This window comes from Lates calcarifer, linkage group LG20 (assembly GCF_001640805.2).
Source record: "Lates calcarifer isolate ASB-BC8 linkage group LG20, TLL_Latcal_v3, whole genome shotgun sequence".
Lineage (NCBI taxonomy): Eukaryota > Metazoa > Chordata > Actinopteri > Centropomidae > Lates > Lates calcarifer.
This window is the reverse complement of record NC_066852.1, coordinates 5,525,337-5,540,883: the sequence shown is the minus strand read 5'-3', so window position 1 is coordinate 5,540,883 and position 15,547 is coordinate 5,525,337. Positions and strand designations below refer to the sequence as shown.

The 15,547-nt window shown below is 40.5% G+C and overlaps 1 protein-coding gene across 1 annotated transcript in view; it reads right to left on the bottom strand.

Moving 5' to 3' along the window:
• Window positions 1-14,365, bottom strand: part of esama (endothelial cell adhesion molecule a) — a 53,865-nt gene extending 39,500 nt beyond the window's left edge. Inside the window, exon 1 of the mRNA XM_018691977.2 lies at window positions 13,925-14,365. Coding sequence (XP_018547493.1) covers window positions 13,925-13,991 — 67 coding nt within the window. The 5' untranslated portion in view covers window positions 13,992-14,365. The remainder of the gene's footprint in view (window positions 1-13,924) is intronic.
• Between the last annotated feature and the right edge of the window lie 1,182 nt (window positions 14,366-15,547).

Sequence of the window (15,547 nt, the reverse complement as noted above, 5' to 3'; positions counted from 1 at the left end):
CTTTGTGGTTCAAGTGGCAAGCATTTCCAAATTTCTGCTAGTGAAACAGAGTCAGCAATAAGCTAAACTGCTTCAAACCCAGACTTAATCCTGATAGATCCTGTTTAGCATTCAGTTGAGCAACTTCCACCTCTTCAAACACATGTGCAGGGGAGATTATAGGGGCTTTCTGTGCCTCTGCTGTACTGTACTTCACAGCTCATGTACAGTAGTACTGCTGCATACAGATACATGAGAGGATAGATGAATCAAGGAAGGGTAATGCCTGGCAGAAGGGGATACAGCAAAGGCAACAGTGACATTTAGGAGAAGGGTAGCATTCAACACAGCACACAGCATTCTCAAAGTGAGTATTTCCTTTGCGCTTTCCTGTCTTGTGGTTATATATCAGTTTATATGCTATTGTTCTTGGCAAAAGAATCAGAAAATAGAGCTTACGTCAGAAAAGCACTGCAAGGAAACTGATGTAGCCTTTCAGTGGGCCACAAATCCTTGGTGACTTTCACAATTAACAATGGTTGCATGTGAGGACAGCTGGGCCAGAGGAGTGGATATCAGTGCCTTGTGAGGAAATTTACTGTGAGTGAGGGGAAGTGTCCCTGCGAGGACAGAAATACAACTATTTGTGCCAAACGATACGGCCCAATTTGAAAAGCAGGAGACCCAAGAAGAACGACAGCATCAGTTATTTCTGCAATTAACCTAAAATGAGCTGGTGCTTATGTTCAAGTGACAGGATCCTCTGGCAGCCATAGTAAATATGGTATGAGTAAAGAACGAAGTCATTTGACATTGTTGTAGGGCAAAAAAGTCAGCTGAGGAGGGAGGTTGGGATGGATGAATGGGTCGACAAACCATTGGTTTCTTGTAAGGATGATCATAATTGCTCCCTAACTGTAAGCTGGATAATGAAGATCCCCTAACCTTAGTTTTAAGTGCTAGAGTTGAAGGCAACTGGACTTCCTATAGTTTCTTGAAGATGTTTTACCTCTCATTCAAAAGTGTTCATCAGTTCTAAAAGATGGTTGGGAAGACCCAGGTATTACAATCACTAAACAGAGGTGGCCACCTATAACGCAGTCCTGAGATCCTAGATGACTTAACCCGCATTCACAGCTCGACCCATGTGATCCTAAACACTCACATGACGACAGGATGGGCCAACAGCTCCCTACCAAGGGTTAAATACCTGGGCCTTTCCTGCCAACTTTTAGAACTGATGAAGCCATTCAGATGAGAGGTGAAACATCTTCAAGAAACTAAAAGAAGTCCAGCTGTCTTCAACTCTAGCACTAAAGACTATCATGACCTGGATGACTCAGAACTTACAAAGACCCTAACCTTAACAAAGAGGTCAACTTAACCCAAACTACAATGTTTCCCTTAACCTAGCAAAGTCATTTTTGTACCTAAATCTAAGAGCTTGTCCACACAGGAGGTGTTTCAGCCACATTTTTCTGATCAACCCTTATTTCTATCAGTTAAGCTGTATACATAGGCTGTGTAACAGCTCATGATTCACTCGTGCTAAATGCACATAAATGTGACCCAAAGTGGATTTTTAAGATTCAAGTCTATTCTCTTGTTTAACTACAGAGATTATGTGTTGGGCTCTGAACACTGCCACTCTCAATTCAGTGCTTGAGCATTACTTCAGATGACTGAAGCTGCTGCTCTGCTAATGCACCTTACAGCATGTGTAGATACTGAGTAAACAAACCTTAACTATAGCATTGTCACATCAAAAAAACATTTATATTTCAACAGTGATTTTTTTTAACAATTATGAGAGACACAGACAAATGATGTTCCTTCTAGAGGATGTGGACAAAGAACTTATAATGTTGTTCATTTTGGAGGACATGTTGTGGAAAAAACTGTGCAAATTACTGTCCGTTTGTGTAATGGTTTGTTAAAAACAGTTTGGTATTTAATCTGATGATGGCAAACATGTTTTCTCTGAGGGCTGTTGTCACTTGGCCCAAAAATGAAGAAAGAGAAATCCAATTATGACAGTGTTGGCGGAGATCCCTCTGCATATTGAAAAAGGAGCATATTAGCAGCATATTAAAACATATCCACTCTCATGAGTGAGGCTGCATTAGCCAAAAGAGAGTGCAGGGGAGGGCAGCGATGTGGGAGATAGCAATATAATAAATAGCAATTATACTGTATATGGTGGAGCATGGTGAAGACTGGGGTTGGGGGTGTGGGGGGGCTGCACCTCTGGGCCATTATCTGAGATAATGACATCAACTGAGCTCTCTCTGGAGTGTAGCTGTGTGTGACAGAAAAATAGATAAGAGCTTATAGTTACATACACCACCCACGGAGGAAAGGAGCAATGAAGAGTGAAGAGAGAAGGAAGGAGAAATGATTTGAAGGAGTAAAGTGTAAACACATAAAAGTGTTGAAGAGTGAAGAAGAGGGATTGAATACTAATATATATATATATATATATATATATATATATATATATATATATATATACCAACACACAAAGTGAAGGAAAGGATGAAGGGACTACACACACATAATATGTGCAGAAAAACAACAACAACAACATCACGCACACACACATACACTTGGTTAACAAAGCCCTTTCACTCTAAACCTCCCAGCTGACCCGAGACACTGATGCTGATGAGATGCTGGAGCTGCAGCCCTCAGGAGAGATGGGATAAAGGAGAGGAGGAAGAGAGGGAGCAAGAGGAAGAGGGCTGGACGAAAAGATGAAGAGGAAAAGAAGAGAGCGAGTGGGAGGAGGAGGGAGAGGAAGAGATGTAATAATGTTGCTAAAAGACATGGAAATGTTTATGAGCAGAAAACGAATGGAATGAAGTGGAGATACATTCTTAACAGATAATTCAGTCTTACTGTCAGTAAACACTGGCAACGAATGTTATTAATGAAATGGCCTCTCTGGTGCAGAAGGGAACAGAAGAACATTTAATGCAGTGAGTGCTGGGATGACAGGAGGTCCTGCCCTGTGGAACATCACAGACATGAGCTTTTGAAATAACGTGATCGCTAGAGAGGCTAGTATTCTATGCTGGTGGGCACCGGACTTTAAGGATCAAGACTGCGAAAAACCCTGGTTTAACCTTGTCCTTCATGAAAGGCCCCAGTTTCATTCATATCTCAAATCACGTACAGGTGAGCTGAGCTCTGGCAGTGTGGAGACCACTGCTGTAGTTTGTGGGGTGTAAATTAGTACTACGGACTAGATCAATGACAGACCAAATGAAATCAGCTCTATTTTCTCCAGTTAACAGTGCACCGCACACAGAGCAAGTGTTCGGGCCGAGGGGGATGATTTTTTAATAATGTCATGTGTGCAAGAAAACATTCCCAGCAGGGTTGCATGCATGACCAATTACATCACCAATGTGCACTTGAAATTTGGTGTTAGGACCAACCAAGCCAGTTTCCACTACATGACCTTCTCCCAAGGAGAAAAAAAAAATCCTTGTGCAGGAGGGGCAGAATTGCCACAAGGGGGCTTAAGGGATTTATTCCCAAATCTTTTTTAATAAATAAATTAGAATATTGTTTACATACTCTATAGTTTATGATGGGTTTTCTCTGATCCTGCAACACTGAAATATAAAGTATCTTTTGAAATTTACACAGATGAGCCAAAACATTATGATCACTCACAGATGAAGTGAATAATGTTGGTACATATCAAGGTCTGAGACAGTAAACAATAAATGAACAGCTGGTTCTTGTAGTCAGCGTATTGGTTATGGCAAGTCAACTGGGCCTGAGCACCTCAGAAAGGGCAAGTGTGGTGCACCTGGTCAGCAGTGGTGAGTATCTACTGACAGTGGTCCAAGGAGGAACAAACCACAAACCAGCATTAGAATATGCTGGAACAAATCTGATCTGCAGTGATTTAAGGGATCTGCTGCTAATATCTTGGTGCCAGACCCCACAGGACACCTTCAGAGGTCTTGTAGAATCCATGGCTTTTCTGGCAGTATGTAAAAGATGAACAGCATATGTGGTCATAATGTTTTGGCTGATCAGTGTATACTATGATCTGTACTGTCAATGTACATGTACATGTTGCACACTTTATCTAATTTGCCCAATCTGTGAGTAGTAGCTGGTTGACTGGAAGACTAAGCTGAGCTAAGCATCTCTTGGCTGTAGCTTCATATGTCGCGTACAGAGATGACACTGGTATCTTTCTTCTCAAGCATCACTCAGCAAAAAAGCAAATGAGCGTATTTCCAAGATTGTCCAATTATTCCTTTAAAGACGATCTCCGACTGATAGCTTGCATACATTAAAATGACTCTGACAAAGATCTGATGGTAGATGTTTCTCTTTAAAGCATCTGGTACATTAATTGAAAGATATATCATCTACAAAAAAGTTTTTGAAATGTTTCAAATTGTTAATTTGATCTTTATGTTTGAAACCTCTCAAAATAGATCTGAATTTGACTAGTCCTTGATCTGTACGCCTCCCACTCTGAGCACAGTCAAGTTCACAGCTATTCAACAAAATACACAAATGGGTGGACTGTGTCATATTATATCATGTGTCATGTGTCTATCTATCTAGGAATACATGCATACATACAGCAGTAAATACAGGAAATCTGTAGATGAGGGAAGATTAAGGAAAGTCATTACAACAACAACCACCACACTGGATCAAACACACCTCCAGGTGAACATTGTACATCACGCTGTTGACACATGATATTTAGCAGTGTCCGAGTATGTCATGAGGGTTTTTCCCTGAGCAATGTCTGAAGGAGACCAGAGGCATATCCCTTACTCGTGTCTCCTACTGTCTTTTTTAATGGTTCTTCACTTGTTCTGCTTCGCTGAGAACACCAATACAGCTCAGTTGCCCTAAAGGCCTTGGCTTAATAGTGTGACTATAATGACTTTTTCCACATAGCTGCCTGCTGCCACTGTCACCTCATACCCAAGTATTCCATCTGGCTTTCACTGGGCCAATTAAACTTCTGCTAATGTCAAAAAAATTTTTCTCAGTACACAGGTGTCAGTTGCTGTCTGTGCAAAAAAGACTACTCTTCTGTGTGTGTGTGTGTGTGTGAATACTTGGCCCGAATACTTCACAAAGCAATGTGAAAAAGAGTACTGCTTTCCTAATATGACTCTTCTCTTCTTAATCATTATTTTGCTGTTACTATGATAAATTTAGGCCTGAGTAGGTGGTGGATACCCGCTATTCCACATAAAAGTGACTCAACATCCTGCGACTTGCAACTTAACTTTAGTCAGCCATGATGTGGATAATCAAATCAGTCAATAGATACGATTGTGATAAGAATGTAATAGTATCAGTAGAATGAATATAATATGCTTACTGAGCTTCTGCAACAGTGAGCAGTGACACTTCATCACACAACAAAGGTCATGTAATTAATGAGCATTCAAACTGTCATTTAGTAACTGCTTTGATAGTGAGATGAGATGTGTCAGCATCTGTCTGATTCCACTCAGCAGGTGACTGACTGATCACATCACCTGTTCACATCACTGTAATTAATCAGAGCAACAGCTCAAAATGAGAAAAGTAGGAGTGAAGGAGCACGGTATTATTATATATATTGGAAAACCAATATGACAAGGCTACATTTATTTACAAACACATACCTCCAGATCCAAACCAAATTCTGCATTAACAGTCATATTGAAAAAAAAATCAATGACTGTATTATCTTTATAAATAACTCCCTCCCTACACTCCTGTGCCTCCAGCATGTGTCAGTGTGTGAAAACAAGCCCACTACTGCTAGCTGGCTACGTTTGTCCAATTGCAAACTGCTTTATGCCACCCACAACAGTCCCACACTAAACAAAATGTTGGATTACCATAAATGCTGCCTAGATTCTTTACATTGCATGCTAGGAGCATCAAAAAACCTTGCTACTCATTTAAGAAAGCAACAGTCAGTCAACACATGACAAGTAATGCAAAAAACATCAACAAAAAACATGACAAGTAAGCCAAGCAAAGGTGGCGTCAGCAGCTAATGCTACTTTTAACTGGCCCCAACCCCCCCGGTTACTAAACTAATTTTATTTAGAGGGACAGGGGGTGCTAGCCAATGTCCTGAGGGAAACCTCAATGTTAATGGTTTTATAATCCACCACATGCCTGAACACAACAATAGCACAAATCAAAGTCATTTTTTCTGGCTAGTGGACACTTTCTTAAAGAAAACAAGTACTTCTATTCAACCATGAGAGCGGCAGGAAAATACAACGCCGGCTTTTCCATCTGGGCTCACTGATGTGTGATGGTAATACACCTATTACTGAAAGTGTACAGCAGGCAGCTCACAAATGATTATTTGATTGGCAGTGTGTGATTACCAGCTGCCTAAACACTTCAAGACGAAAACCAGGATTATGTCAATGTCCCTGAAGTCGCAAGTGCATCAGGCTTTAACCCCCACCCCCACCTAAGTACCTCCAAGTAAGAATAATTTAACACAGCCTATCTTGTCTAAGCCCATGCCCTCAATTCCCGTCTGTCCATGGCTTTATTAACGTTTTTTTTTTCTTTCTTTTTTTTTTGAGGGACAGGTCAGGAGGATGTGTGGTTGTGGTTGTTGATTTCTGCCTGCAACATCTGTCAGTGGCAATGAAAGCAAGCTGTGTTTGTTCACAGTAATGTCATCTTGGCTAGCTTTGCGGCAGTATCAGAACTCATAAAACAGTTGACAGTGGACCCCTATGGGTTGAAAACACTTCAGAAACCTTGGCTTTATAAAACTTGTATGACACATATATAACTAATAGGTGTCCTAACTGTCCTGCAGAAATCACTTTAATATATATTTGTAAGTGTTTATTTTAAATAACAATATGAACCAATGAGCTTTGCCAGGTGTCTGTATTGTGGAAATAGAACAGCACAGAGCTCATTTCTGCTTCTACTGGTGAATATTTTGTTTGTCTACAACTGCTAGTATACGGGTTTATACTTTGCTATTTTTAGTATGGGAACTGAATTTATCTTAGCGTGCATATTATGTTCTTTACTCTCTTTCCAGTCTGGACTTTTTTGTGGGAACATTTATGCCGAATGCTTTGTTTCTCTAAACTCCAGGGAAATTATGCTGCTGCCATCTGTGGTGCCTTGCAATGAAGTGCTAAAAGATAACCATGAAGTGTGGTCCTTGTGGCACTACACAACACAACCAAAGGTTAGAGCCACAACATTGGGATGCCCCCTAACTATTCCTGTTTCCCACAAGCTCAGATATCAGAAAACTTCCAACAGCTTTCCCAACATGTACCTAAAACCTGATAACCTTTTACAATAAAGTCTTAATTTATTTTATTTATATCAGTGCTGTTATTGGGTCCTTCAAACAGAGACATACATTTCACATCATTTCTGACTACACTTGTTACTGAGAGCTCTCATGGCTGCTAACTCTAACTTGTAATTATGAATACTGTTTATAATAATGCTAAAAACACCTATTTAACCGTTCCCCTTGTGTTTCAGCTGTGATCTGCAGGCACCAGACAGCACATGCTTAAAAGACATGATTAACAGGGTGCCACTGCAGGTACCAGGTACTCACATATATTTAACCTACAATTAGGATCTTTCTACAGTGCTTGAAGCCGGTTTAATCTCTGCTGAGCAAAAAGTCAGTAACCTATTATTAGTTATTATTAATGGTTACCATTATACTCAGTCCACAGGCAGATAGGAAAAGAGATTTTCAACATCAGCAGCCTGATGTGAAGCTGAGAGCAGAGGGAGAACATCCAGCAAAGCAGCCAGACTGGCCTAAAGAGCCACCTGATAAACCTCCTGTGGCTCTCTTGGCTGTAAATAGTCATTAGCCAGTGTACTGTCAAAGCCTGGCTAAAGTAGAGTCACAGGCAACCCTAAATTACAGGAGCTGGGTATGAGGCTGACACTGCAGTCTTGCATTGTGAGGAGCAATTCAGCAGCACGTCACCATTATGACTTAGGACAGACCTACAGAAATCACCATAATAACTCTATAAATATACAAATATCTTGTCTTTATTTATATACATAATGCCTTGTTACATGAAACCATTATTGTCCATAAACTGCCAGAGGCAAACATCAGCTGGGAATAACTCTGTTTATGTAGCCAATATACAAAACAATACACAAAACCATGTTTTACTGTCCACAAGAGATTTTTAACAGAACTTGCAGGAATCTTTCCAAGCATCAATCACTCATATGGGTAAAATATCAACACCCATGTACAATCACTCTGCCCATGTGTGAAGGATGGTTTTGCCTTTCCTTTGTTTGAAGAAAGGATGAAGAGGAGGGACAGTGAGAAAAAGACAGACTGAAAAGGAGAAAGATGGAGTAAGGAAAGTATGTGTGTCTGTGCCTTTAAGAGTCCCTAGGCCAGGGCAGAATGTTGGGAAAGTCGCCCAGTGCCTTTCTCATGACCCTTGAGAGGAGGCCTTCTTCCTTCTGGGTCTATGGATGGAGATGGGACGTCACAGAAAACCCAGGAAAGGGACATCCAACACATCCAAACATGCAGTGCATGTCAAGTTGGCACAGAGACACCGGGTCTCACACTGTATGTTTACCTGTACACAACTGTCTTATTACTGCTCTTACTGATAATTTACTGATTACTCTCTTGCCTGGGAGGACAATTCTTAAATTCCTGTCTTCACGTCTGTCTACAAAAGTCACAACAACAGACTCACACATCACCAAGCAACATACTTATGTAACATACATGACTACCTGTGTAACTCTTACGTCTCTTTCCCACAGTTTATCCCACATTGAGACTAAAAATATGACTGTTTGTATATACTTAAAATAGTAGTAAGTCAGCAAATGTGGGGCAGGAGTTGCAACTCCTCAAACCTCTAATGGTTAGCCTGAACATGGTCTTGAGAGGTCAAAGCACTCTTTAAAAATGCAGCTAATACTGCAGTGCTCCACATTCTTTAATCACAGCATTAATCCTGTGAAAGTGACTTTAATTAAGGTAATATAATTAGATTAAGGTGTTTATGTGACCCCAGGCTTAAATGCAGTATTTTTAGAATCAAACTAAGATTGAAACATCAATGGAAATATTTAAAACGACACTTAACATTTATTGATGAAAATTCAAATGGCTACTAAAAGATGAAAAATGCCCACAAAGAGATAGGAAATGAATAGAATACAACAGGCCACAAGAAAACCACAGATACATTCAAAACAATGAGACATTCAATAACCACTAAGAGATGCAAAATGAATACAAGACACCAAGCTGCCACAAATACATACAAAACCACTACAAAGAGACACAAAATGTTTACAGTGAAATGCACACCACACACAGAGATATGCATAGCAAATGAAAAGACTTGGAAAATGAAAAACAAGACTTGGGGATTAGTGGCTAGAAATGATGTAAGATTATAGGCCAATAAGATACTGGCAAAAAGGTGAGGTCTCACAGGATATGAGGAGAATGACTGAAAAACAGAAGCGCTGGTAAGATTTTTCAGCTATGTATGATGTCTCTTGCACAGTGACGGCTCTATCCATCACCGTAAGGCTGAACCTGCACTAATCTCCCTTCAGGTTCTTGTTCTCCTGGGCCTTGTACAGAGTGCCAGTGGGTGTAAACACATAGGATTACAAGAGGCACTGGCACACTTGCACAGACTAACGATTGGAGAGCAAACTGCCTCTCTGTGAGGGGAAAAGTGCACTTTTGTACTTTTGTGTCATTACATGTACTGATAAATCCTTCAATCTCCTTCCTCAAATCAAAATTGCACCAGTTGCTGGGGACACATACATGAGGACTGTGGGCTTCAAACTGCTATAATCCCAGCTCAAAGTGGATAGGGGCTTTGCCGCACATCCATTTGGTATTATTCTAAGAAATAGGCAATTAGAGATAAGGCTACAGTTGTAAGTTGGATGAACTGCATTCCATGGCTCTCCCTTTGGCAGTCTTAGGGGACATATAATATATTTTGGGATGAAGTTGTCAGGGAAACAATAGGGAGTGAAACAGGAAACACACCCATGTTGTCGTATTGTCATTTATAGAGTAAGCAAGCATGCCAAGCCTTAACACATGTTATGTTATAATGGGGGAAGGATCAGTGCCCCAAGTGGCCATGTGTTAAAATAATACATGTAGCTAAAAATAATCTGTGTAGCCCTCTCACCCACGGCTCTAAATCACTGAAAGTTGACATAGAAAATCAGCAGCGGCAGCGGCTTTCCTCTCCCCCCATCCCACTGGACCCTTTGAAGCTTGTGTGGATTGACCTTGTTAAATAAGTAAAGTCCATTGCAGGACTCACCTGGAAAACAAATGAAGATGTTCTTTTGCCAGATGGTGTGTCCAGAATAGAAAAGTAATTGTACAGAGGCTGGTTAAGAGATAAGGCATGGCTTATATATTATTGCAATGAACAACTGGCCTTTGATAAGGGACATCTAGCTTCATGATTATTGCATGTGCTCATGTAAATGCCTTCACATCACACATACACACACACACACACACACACACACACAACACTAAAACACAATGCTAATGCCAGAACTAAAAAAGTACCTCTTTCCGATGCACACTGACCATTTTATTGGAGGTGGGTTCACCTAAAAATAGTACCAACTGGGGTTGTCCAGATTTCCACTAGAGGGGACCAAGTGTCAATGCAAAACCATTTCCAGCTGGTTTCCTAAAAATTGTTAGATTGCCAGAATAACACCCACCCAGGTGGTCTGGACCAGCTCTCCATTTTAAGGGGCAGAGTGTTCAGTTATAGAAAGTAATAATCTCAACTATAGTTTCTGAGGCTATTTAAGCTGATGGCCAGGAGTCTCGCCTAGCTTTAGACTGCCTTCCTCCGCCCTGCTGAAGTACAGGTTATCCTGACACCAATAAGTACAAGTACATCTTTAATTCCCCAAACATCATTACCATATTTTTAAATCATTATTATAATCATTTCTTCAAATGCTTTTTCTTATTCATCATCTCTCACCTCATATTGTCATGTCCAGATGGCTAATGCGTCCCTTTGGCCTGCATTGGCTATCAGAGACTTTCAGACACGTCTCAACATGGCACATCATCTTTGCCTATTTCTTATCATCAGCCTCTGATTACAAAAATGATTTGTGGTAGCAGCAGGGGTGCTGAGATCTCAACCCTTCTTGATACAATTTAGTGTTTGAGTCAGCCTAGCATATATTTAGTAAGTGAATATTTTATGTTCCTAATCAGGCTGTCCAGATAACACCAATCAGAGGGCCTGTACCTGACATTTCTGTGAATAAAACCCTAAATACAGATAGAAGAATGTCTTCCACATGTTTACTGGCAGGAGTGAAACGATGCTCATTATCCCTTTATGTGATTTTTGAGTTAACCTGTCTAAGAACAAATTACAGTAGGGCTGATTAATTTAATCTATTACAATCCAGCACATAATTAGGTACACCGCCTATTGACCCTAGGCTAATGTAATCAAATTAGCTGATCCAAACACAACTTCACCAGGACAGTTAAAATGGGTTCATGCAGTTGTGAAGCACTAGGAACTATTATTTAGAAAAAGCTTAAAACTGTGGGGGGAAACACAAACAGGGAAAAGACAATATTCAAGTGTTGCTTGAAGTCATTAGCCAGTATACATACATACATACAGGACACAGTGTAGGTCTCAGGTACACTTGGCAGGTGATTCATTTTTTCTTTATGTACAGGATTACCCCAGCTTTGTGGGTAAAATGTACTATATTTTATTATATTCTATTTCTATCTTCAATTTTATTCTGTAAGTTAATTTTCATTATTTATCTGCTGAATATTTTTCTCATTTAATCAAGCAATTTCTCAGTCTATATAACTTTAGAAAATAGTTTAAAAAATGTACAATTTCAAAGAGCCCAGCATGACATCATCAAATGTCTTTCTTTGTTTTATTCGACCAACTGTCCAAACCTCAAAATATTCAATTAGCTTGTAAAGAAAAGCAGCAGATTCTCACATTTGAACCCACCTAATAGACTAGTTGTTGTGACGTTACTATGACTTTGCTCCCAATTCTCTCCTCAAATACAAATGAGCCAGGAAGAGCTCTTAATTTGAAACACACATACAAGTGACTTTTTTAAGATGACCACTATCACTCATTCATTTCTCCTGACACTGACAGTCTGATAACATTCTGCACTGCTCTGGTTTTTGACTAAAACGCCAATGAGAGGTCTTATCTTATTTGTCGGAGGACGTTTGCTCACTTCCTGCTCTAACGCGCTTGGCAACATCAGGGACTCAAGGAGCACACAGCTTTCCTGTTGCCGCAGGCAGCTATTCATGAACATTTCCTCTCTGTATCTTGAGCCCTCAGTGTTTTCAGGACACACCTGCAGGGTGACTGATCAGTTAAATGCTGAGGTCAAGGTCAGCTACTGTGCTTGTATTGTCCTGTTGTACTGTGACACTGAATTACAGCCTGTTGTTAAGACTCCAGATTAGTCACTACAAGGCATTACTACCAATCACGGCTTGAAATGTCTACACCATATAACATCACCAGAGGGGTCTGGGTGGTAAAAAGGCAGCATTTCTCAGGTAATACCCCTCCCTCTGGATCTAACAAGCCAGCCTGAGATTACCTGTGTCAGCGCAAGTGATTGTTTTGGCAACAGTGCTAAAAAAGCACACACGGGCTTTGTGCAGCCCAGAGCAAATTCAGGCAAAATGTGAAGCTCCTGCTTGTCTCATGGGCCAAATGAAAGTCACCAGCCTGTCTCTCGGAACTAATATGCACTCACCTGAAGCAGAAAGAGCCCTCGAACTTAAATGGATATCTCCTGTTTTTTTTCCATATGAAAGTAGGATGGTTCGTGAGAGAGGTCTATGGTCAGGTTAAATCTGAATGCTAGACTGCCGTCAGCAAAAATTGACTTTCTGTTTATACTGAGAGTTGAGATGGGACAAGACCAGTGGTAAAATGATGATTCAAAATTCATGACCAGTTGAATATGAACTTTCAGAAATCTCTTGTTGCTATTTAAGGAGGGTGGTTTTCTGTTAAATCTGAAGTATGAGCCTTTATATAACCTCCAGTCATGCAGTCTGATGGAGATTTCGGTTTCTGCCTCTTGAGAAGAAGAAAACTTGTCTCAAGAAAACAATTGATTGCCTATCTTCTGAAAAATCATGACAAATCTTAATAATATAACTCTATTAAAAATTTCACCTGAATAAATCATTTAGAACTTCTCATTTCTTAAAACATTGCAAAATACTTGCAATGCTGCACCGTGCCCCAATTTCAAAATCAAAGAGATGGCAGGGGAAAAGTAGGCTGCATGTACTGTACAGCTATCAGTGAAAGTAGGAGTTTAATACATTGCTAGAGAGAGTGATGGCTGAGCCAATGTTGCCACAGCTATAAAGGGATTATTCTTCCCTGGAAGACATAATCATGTGTAACACACTTGTTTCAAATCCTGTGAAAAACAAACAGGTGTTTCAGCTTTAAATCCACCCCCTTCATCCTCTGGCACACATACAGGAGAGAACCCCCAGAAACAGACTGTCTCTGTCATTCCCTCATTAGTTATGATTATGACTAATATCTGGATGCTTTCACTGCCATTGATCGAAGTATACATGGAATGGAATGTTGAGATATTTTTAAAATGGTGCTACAAAATAGACTGTTGCTTTGATTTGCTGATAAACTGGATGAAAATATGGTTTCAGTGCCCAGGTATTGAATGAATGTCACCTAGGGTCACATCATTAGCCCCATTTTCAGTATAATATTTGTATTATATATATAAAGTGTGGAATATTATTCGGTGTATGAAAAAACATGTGTATATAGCTGTGAATAAATGAGGAAAGAAACTCTTCACTGACCTGAGAGCCCCCACAGAAAGGTAAACGACAGCAAAGTAAGTTTCCTCGAAGTAGCATAGACCTCCATGGTTGATGCAGTCGGTTTCCACTTCTTGGTATGTGAATGTCCTTCTCCCAGTTTTATATATATGAGCTCTGTTTCGCCCCGGGCAAAGACTGTCAAGTGGTTTTCCCTCAGTCCTCCAGCGGAGCCGTTGGCCGGGGAAGGTAAGGGACACTTCAGGTGAGGTGAGTCGTGGGAGCCGTTTTATCCCACAACCGCAGGAATTCTGTTCCCTGACTTGAGATGGCAGTAAAGTCAAGTCTAAATTGGATCACCACCTCCGACACCGAGGGTCCTCCACGACTCTTCTTCTCCTCTTAACACTCGGTTGCATCTGCGACTCCCTCCTTATCGACGCGGCAGCGAGTACAACTCTGCAAGTTGTCATGCTGTGTCCTTTTCTGAGAGAGAGAGAGAGAGAGAGAGAGAGAGAGAGAGAGAGAGAGAGAGAGAGAGAGAGCCGTGTCGCCTCAGCGATCGAGATGACTTCAAGTTTGCTTCAACATGAATCACAAGTTCCGGCTGTGAGCTTCAATATAAAACCCACTATTCACGAACACGGTTTTGGTGAATGCGTCGTATGACATTTCCGCTTTTATTTTGAAAGAAATATTTACTCATATCCCGGATTCTCCCACCTGTATGTTATAAAATGACGCAGGTACACCTGTTCGCTGATTCTTAGCGTTATGTGCAGGTGCAACTAACCACTTGTCATGTAGAGTTCCGGATATACTTTCAAATATGTATGATTTAATTCCACTCCATTGTCAGGAGGTTTTTTTTATTTTTATTTTTTATTTCAGTTGATTCCCAAATTGGGCTACACTGTGTCACGCACACAACAGTACACAAATGAAATGGCAGATTCTCACGATCACAAGACATGTAACATAATAACTGTAAAAGTGACAGATGAAATGATTCTAATGTCCAAAGGTTTCTAATCCCAACGCCCCTCAATATCAAATTCAGGGGGAAAAAAAAATAAATGAAACACAGCAGCAGTTTGCTTGACAAAAATAAACACATGGCTGAGAAAAAGTGCATAGAGAATATCTCAGTCAAACTTTAACATTAAATTGTATAAGAATTTTCTGAAGTCCCTTAAACGGCATCCTTGGTTAAATGTCTCACCAATGATGTGTGAGTGTGTGTGTGGGGGGTGGGGTGGGGGTTATACACTTGTGCAACTTGCCAATTTCAAATACCCTGGCTCAAGCTTTTTCAACAATAAGCCTATTTTCAAACCCACACAGCTAAAGCTCCATCCTTTTCCCCAGTCTTCCCTTGAAAATCCTCAGCTCCTGTTCTATCATGTGTGAAAAGGTGTGGGTCTGAAAGCAAAGAAACAGACTGGACTCAGCTTGACGTGAATTCCCAAGGTGAGCTCACCCCCCTGATGTAAAAATATGGACTGACCTGTGCTCTCTGAGGTGGTCAGACCCCTTTATTTCATCTTCTAAGGTTGCCCAGTTGCCTCAGCAACAAGGGTGAGGCTAATGCAGGAGGACTGCTCAATTATGAAAGGTGAACAAGGGTTATTCCTGTGATTAAATCCAAAGAAGCAGGGTCCAATT